This window comes from Amblyomma americanum, chromosome 1 (genome assembly GCF_052857255.1).
Source record: "Amblyomma americanum isolate KBUSLIRL-KWMA chromosome 1, ASM5285725v1, whole genome shotgun sequence".
NCBI classification, from domain to species: Eukaryota; Metazoa; Arthropoda; class Arachnida; order Ixodida; family Ixodidae; genus Amblyomma; species Amblyomma americanum.
In genome coordinates, this window is record NC_135497.1 from 404,107,130 (window position 1) to 404,114,473 (window position 7,344).

Here is a 7,344-nt window from a genome sequence, read left to right on the forward strand (position 1 = left end):
TAATGCGTTAAGTACTGCTGCAAGGTTATCTAGTGCTCCTGCCGGCCCCGCCCGAAGACTATAATGTCATCTATATAGAAGAGCACGCCCTTACATCCTTGCAGGACTTTGGACATCATACTCTGAAATGCAGAAGGCGCGGAAGCCAGTCCGAAGCACACTCGTTTAAAACGAAAGAGGCCTTCGTGAGTTATAAATGCGGTCAAATCGCGACTCGCAGGGTGAAGCATGACCTGGTGGTAAGCTGATGTGAGGTCTAGCTTAGAAAAATTTGTAGCCCCCACTAAACTATGCAATAGCTCTTCTGTATGAGGAAGGGGAAAGCTTTGTTTGCTTGTCGAAGGTCTACACAGAGGCGAATACCTTCCTCTTTCTTCTTAACGACCACAATGGGTGACACCCATTCAGATGCCTCCACCCTCTCTATCACGTCCAGATTTTCCAACCGATGGAGCTCTTCCGAGACCAATGGTCGTAGCGAGAGCGGAAGGCGCTGAAGTTTGGATTGCACTGGCTGCACCGTGGATCGCGTTTTGACATGATGCACAAAACCTTTCGCGAGGCCAAGGCCTGGATCGAAAAGAGATCCAAACTCGCCAACTAATTCCTTTGGGAGGTTAATATCCTGCACGGCTTTCATCGGGTCAGGGCGCTGTTCCCTTCGAGAATTAGAAGTTAGCGTCGTTTCAAGGCATTGCAGAGATGACCCATCAATCTGTAGACCGAGGGCCTTGATGGCATCAATACCCAAGAGTGAGGTGCCTTGTTCTACGACGTAGAAAAGAAGGCTTGTTGTGCTAGCTTTGTATGTAACGTCAGCGAAGAAACAGCCACGAACCGGAATTGGCTGTTTTGAATAGTCCAGTAACCGAACAGTCGGGGCCAAAAGTACTTGGCCTTCAAAATACTGCTTAAAAAGATCGTGTGCAACAATGGAAACTGACGACCCAGAATCTACAAGGAAAGTTATGTCCGCACGGTCAATCGAAACTGTGACGTAAACAGCGGAGCGAGCGGCCGTCGTCACAGCCAGAATGCTCAAAACTTCCTCGCTAGGAGAGTCTTGGCTGTCTACCTCATGCACCGGAGCCTCGTTTCTGGCAAACAGAGCGGAAGAGACCCATGACACCGCAATGGTGACAACGCTTGTTTTTGGCTGGACAGCGAACTGATGCTGCATTGTGCCGAGATGAACCGCAGCGATAACAACGAGACTGGCGGTTGTGCGACCACTTCGAGCTCTCGTCGGATTCTGGTGTACGCGTAGGCGTATTTCTACGAGTATTTATGCGTCCAACATCTACAGAAGGAAATTCTTGCAGATCATTGTACGCCTGCTCAAACTGCCTTGCCAGTAGTACTGCTCTAGCGAACGAGAGAGACGATCCTTCAACAGAAGACGCTTGCGCAAGCTCCGAGACGAAATACCAGCAACGAACTGGTCACGCAGCGAATCTTCTTCGGCAGGAAAAGAGCATGTAGCAGAAAGCTCCCGCAATGCAGTGATGTACTCATTCACTGATTCACCAGCTTGCTGAACTCGCCTACTGAAACGATGTCGTTCGACAACAACATTGCTTGTTGCCGAAAAATGAGCATGCAGAGCGGCGACTGCGATATCGTACGACGATACTTCAGGCCTTGTGTCGCCTGTGCCCTTGCTATCTTCCGACGTTTTCTCAGTAGCAGTTTGCTCACCGAGCTTGACGTTGTCCAACGATGGAAGTGGTAATGTGTAAAATATGCGCTGACCTTCTACGCCGAGGCTGTGAAAAAGTAGTGCTTTGCGACGATCCGGCGTGCAGTCAGAGGCCCCCGAAGCAAGCACGTAGTTCTCGAAGATGCGGAACCATTGCGGCCACGCAACAGCAGGTCGACCAGGCACAGGCAGGAACGGGGCGGCGGCGCGAGTCCAGAAATGCTCATGGCGCCGGAAAGCAAGCGGCGAAAGTCACGCCCCCCGAAATGATCCCGTCCTCGTCGCCAATGTTGTAGCGGCGGGTGCCGCTCAAGTACACGAACTGCTAGCAACCAAAACCATCCCGGTTTATTGCCACATACAGTCATATATATACACATAGCGACACTGGTGCCTCTGGCGGCAGGTGATCCCCAAACCGAAACCGAAACCACATATACAACAGTTATAGTCACTGCCGAAAAAATCGGCAACAGAGCTGCTGCGAGACAGCATGACGTCGACGAGTCGTGCATTCGTGACTGGGGGAAGAAAAAAGAAAGTCTTGAAGCAACAAACCGGGACAGGCGAGTGTTTTGTGGTCCAAAGATTGGCGCATACCCCCTCCTCGAGACGCAGCTTGCCAAGTTCATTGAAAAGCAGATAAGTCAAGGCCATGCTATTTTGACTGAGATTGCGCAAGTGGAAGCCCTGAAGTCGGCCCATGAGATGAACATTCCACACGAGCTTCGTGCAAGCTGTGGATGGCTTCAGCACTTCATGTGAGGACGTGGATTTTCTATGCGGCGATGAACAATCATGTTCTAGCTGCTTCCTGATGCCTAGGAGGAAAAATTGTTGAACTTTCAACGGTATGTCATCGCACTTCAGAAGGAGCACAGCTATTTGCTGTCTCAGGTGGGAAATGCTGATCAGACACCTGTGCACCGTATAGTGTGGAATATAGATCAAGATTTTTCCGAAAAATATTACTAAAAGGTCACTTCTCGACTTATATACCGGCCCTTGGCACAACCTGAATAGTCAATCGTCTGGCAACATGCGGGAGTGGCAGACTTTCTGGTATCCGCATCGTTATCACCTCCATGTTGACCGACATGGCCAAACATTGACGGCAGTAATCGTTCTTGGCGTTGTTAAGTATTAATTTCGCAATAAGTATTAATTTCGCAACAACCCACAAAATGAGTACCAGTACTCGATGTCAGTTCACTGCCGCATTAAAAAAAAAGTTATTGAATTCGCTGAAGTGTATGGGAACATCTCTGCCCAGCGACACTTTGACGTCTTGGAGAAAAGCGTTCGGTACTGGCGAACGCAGAAAATAGAGCTGTCTGCCTGCAACGCTCGGAAGACGTCCTTTTCCGGATGCCGCGTGGTGCACCTTGAGCTCGAAGATAAAATTGCAGATTTTGTCCGCGAGCATCGTGCCAGATCCCTGCCAGTGACAGCAGAACTCATCCGCATCAAAAGCTGTCGAGCTCGCCCATGAATCCGGACTGTCCGAGGAGCAATTCAAGGGCTCCAATTACTGGTTTAGTCGCTTCATGTGATGCAAAGGATTTGCACTTCGCCGGCGCACTTCATTCTGCCAGAAGCTACCAGAGGCATATGAGGACAAGCTGGCCGAATTCCGGTCCTATGTTATCCGTCTTCGGCAGCAGCATGGCTACATGCTGGGACAGATCAGCAACGCTGATGAAACGCCGGTGTGGTTCAACATGCCATCGTCCACCACAGTGTGCGAACGAGCACTCTGCACTGCAGCAGAATGAGCACTTGCGTACACTGCAGACAGCAGAAAGCTGCCTCCATATGTAATCTTGAAGAGGAAGACGCTGCCGAAAGAGGCTTTCCCGCAGGACGTTGTCGTTCGCGTGAACGAAAAGGGCCATTTGGATGAGGCCCCCTCGGTGAATTGGATCAATATCGTCTGGAATCGGCGACCTTGCGCACTTCTGCGGTGTCCAAGCATGCTCGTCTTGGATGCCTTTCGCGGGCACTTGACCACTGGTGTGAAGAAGGCGCTCCGTGACGGGAGGACTGAGCTCATTGTTATTCCGAAGGGCATGACGTCTGCCCTTCAGTTGCTGGACATCGTGCTAAATAAACCCTTTAAACACCGTATGCATGAACTCTATAATCAGTGGGTGAACGGCGACAACCCGAAGACTCCAACTGGCCGGCTGCGCAGGCCGCCTCTCGCCACTGTGGCCACATGGGCGTCTCGGGCTTGGCACTCGCTGCCCAATGATATGGTGGTGCGGGCATTCAAGAAATGTTGCACTGGCAACTCGTTGGACGGTACCGAGGACGACATGTTGTGGGACGGTAGCCAGTGTGAAGCAGTCATCTTTGGTCGAGAGTACAGACAGCTCAGAAGAATGAGCAGGCGACGAGTCTGGTGGCACCAGTAAATAAAACGAAGTTTTGTGCCTTATAATTTTTATGTTGACTTCTTTGCTTCAAGTTAAGGGTGTAAACCTATATTCTGCATTATATGATACTACTTTGAGATGCCAATGGACATGACCAAGAAAAAAAAAGGTTCCAAATCAGTCAGCATACTGACTGGCAGAAATGCCAAGCTGTTCATGTTATGTGCTTTGGCTGATGGCACAAAACTGTGCCCTTATGTGTTTTTCATATTGCAAGGCACTACTTAGCACACCACTGCCTCCAGGAATCGCTGTGTGTGCAGAAGAAAATTCCTGGATGAACAGTGGCCTAGTTGGTGACTGGCTTCTAGTAGTCTGGGAATGAAGACCAGGGGCCTTACTGGCACGCCTGTCGATGCTCGTACTGGATTCCATCCTAGGCCACTGCACTGATGTGATGAAGGCTCGCATCGCCGAGACTGGCACCGACCACGTTATAATACCTGGTGGCATGACGTCCATGCTACAGCCACTCGATATGTGCCCGAACAAGCCGTTCAAGGCACACGTGAAGCAGCTGTGTGCCCAGTGGACGGCTGACGGCCTTAATGCTCTCACACCGACGGGACGCATGCGAAGGCCCGATATTTTATTGCTGTGCCAGTAGATCATGGTTGCGTAAAAAGCGATACCGGTCGACTTGATGCGTAAAAGCTTTAAAAAATGTGCCATCACTAACAGCTTGGATGGTTCCAAGGACTACTACGTCTTTGAGAGTGGCGGTGAAACCTCGGATGGCAGCAGGGAGAGCAGCAACGATTGAGAAGCTGATAACCAGTGACCTGGTGGTGGTCGTTTGAATAAATGTTCTGAAAATTAAATGGTCACCGAGTGTGCAGTTGTATCTTTCTAGCACTCATTTTTTTCTTTTTTCAGGTAAACGTGCGGGTTATATGCGAGTCTTTTTTTTTCTTGGAGTTCAAAGTTACGGGTGCGAAATATACGCCTATACGAATTATATGCGAGTAAATACGGTATGTTCCCTTATAGGTGTTCATTACAGGAATGTTTCTTGACTCGCCTTGCAAGCAATCGAAAAATCATCGGCTACATAGACATTGCAGCGCACAACTATTCAGGCGAGGCTGTAATGACATACACAGGGTGTGCAATCATTCCTGGTGTCCAACACTGGTTGTCATCGACACGCGAAGTCCAAGACATGACTGAAGTTTCACCGGTGGTGGCCTCGCGGCTGGCCATGTGGTCTGCTCTCCCACCCATCCACTCTTCTTTACTCTCCTTTCTTTCTCCTTGTCGGCGAGCGAGGAGAGTGTCCTCCAATCACTGCTCGTGTTTTCTGCCATAAGTGTGAGTGTGTGTCTTTGTGCATGTACACACATCGTCCGAGTGAGAAGTGAGGTTGTCAAGTGCAAAACGCGCGACAGGCTTCACAGCCTATGTGTGTGCCAGTGGCACTGACATTTCCAGTCCTTTTACCAAGCTTTGGGCATCTGTAAACGTTAGTTTCTTAATATAACTATAGGGCAAGCTAATCACAAAGTGAACAAGAGAGCGGAAAGCCCCAGTGCGCTTGTCAGCGTTTTGACAAGAGGACTTCGTCTGGGGGACAGCTGGCGGCACTACACTTCATCTACCATGGAGAGGCACAGGATTGCTGGGAAGATGAGGTTTCCTACTTGGCTTGATTATTGTTGAGCGTAAAACATGGATTTATTCGTAAAAATACGACTTCTCGAGGCAAACCTCAAAGAAAAAACTGTGAAAGTTTTCATTCCAGCACAGCACGGAACTTTGACTTGCATTAAATGTGTTCAAGATGTGCAGGGCACAGTATTGAAATAATTGATCTGCTCACGGAGGAGAGCAGCATTGCAGCGCAATTACCTATTTCGGGGTACTATCCACATTTTCAGCATAACACTAGCCAAGCCAAACACGAAACCTCGTCTTCCCAGCATTCGCACGGTGGATGAAGTGCTCACTAAGAAACTTGCATAGCTTTCCCTCAGGGTAATATTAGGAACAGCTGTGCTGTAAAAACGATAAACGTAGCACGCTGGCTTTGAGCACAGGCAGCGCGTCACATTCAGTGCCGGTTTTGGGCAAGTTAGTGAGAACCGCGGGCTGGCCTCGCAGGCTGCCAAGGATGCACAGACGCTCCCACACTCTGTGCACATAAAGCACTTGCCACAAGCTTGATTTTCTGCCAGTCATGTGCACTAAATGACCAGCATGGGTCTAGTCTGAACAGATGCTTACCTGTATTGTGTGCACTTGTGGGAAATGAGGTTAATCATAGCATGGTTTAAATGTTTGGGCTGCTGTATCATCGGCTTCTGTACTGCTAAGCAAACACATTGTTACCTTGTTTTCTTTGTTTCTTTTTAAGACACCAAAGAAGGCATACTTGGAGAGGCCCCTGCCCAGTGAACGCACAAAGGCTGTCATCACACATGTTGATGGTGATTGGCTTGTCTACCTGCAGCAGCTCAGCCTGGCTTCGGAATTGCAGGCTGTGATGAGTGAGCTGAACAGCTCTGTTCCAACAACACCACTGCCTGCACCATCAGTCGGCGATGCAGCATGTGCACGCTATCCTGCGGATAATCTCTGGTATAGAGTCTGTGTGCTCTCAACACCAGAGGACGGCAAGTGCAAGGTGTCATTTGTTTACTTTGGCAATGAAGACTTTGTGCCACTCCCCGATATCAGGGCACTTCCAGACAAGATGAAGGACGCACAGCTTTTTGCCAACTGTGTGGCACTACAGGCAGTGAAGACAGTGAGCAGGGACAGTGCATCAGAGTTACTTAATGTTGAGGTCGAGTTCGAGGTTGTGGACTCAAGCCAGCCATGCAAGGCAAAGCTGTTTTCAGGGGACCAGTGCCTGAATGACCTGAATGATTGAATCCCAATTTGGAGTTTTTGAAATTGATGTTTGTTTGTTTGTTTTGTAGTTGGACTATGATGCCAAATTGTGTTCTGTAACAGTACAGATAAACCATTTGTGCTACTTAGGCATTTGTTCATTTCAAACGTGCTTCAGTCTTTCATCTCCGATGCAAGTGTACCTCAAATGTAGCTTGCATTTGTATGAGGTCAGTGAACTTGCCCCTGCATGGCAAACTGCTCCACCAAATAAGCTCCTGTTTTTTGGCGTCTGCCAGACAGCGTTGCCTGCCTCTGCTGAAGTGAGTGGCATGTGACGCATTGATGACCCTGCAGTTCCTTTGCAGGCGCATC

The 7,344-nt window shown here is 49.3% G+C and overlaps 1 protein-coding gene across 1 annotated transcript in view; it reads left to right on the forward strand.

Annotated features, from left to right (window-relative positions):
* LOC144123973 (uncharacterized) overlaps window positions 1–7,137 on the forward strand; it is a 48,694-nt gene extending 41,557 nt beyond the window's left edge. The window contains 3 exon segments of the mRNA XM_077656671.1: window positions 3,260–3,438; window positions 3,847–3,960; window positions 6,491–7,137. Coding sequence (XP_077512797.1) covers window positions 3,260–3,438; window positions 3,847–3,960; window positions 6,491–7,009 — 812 coding nt within the window. The 3' untranslated portion in view covers window positions 7,010–7,137.
* Window positions 7,138–7,344: the final 207 nt, after the last annotated feature.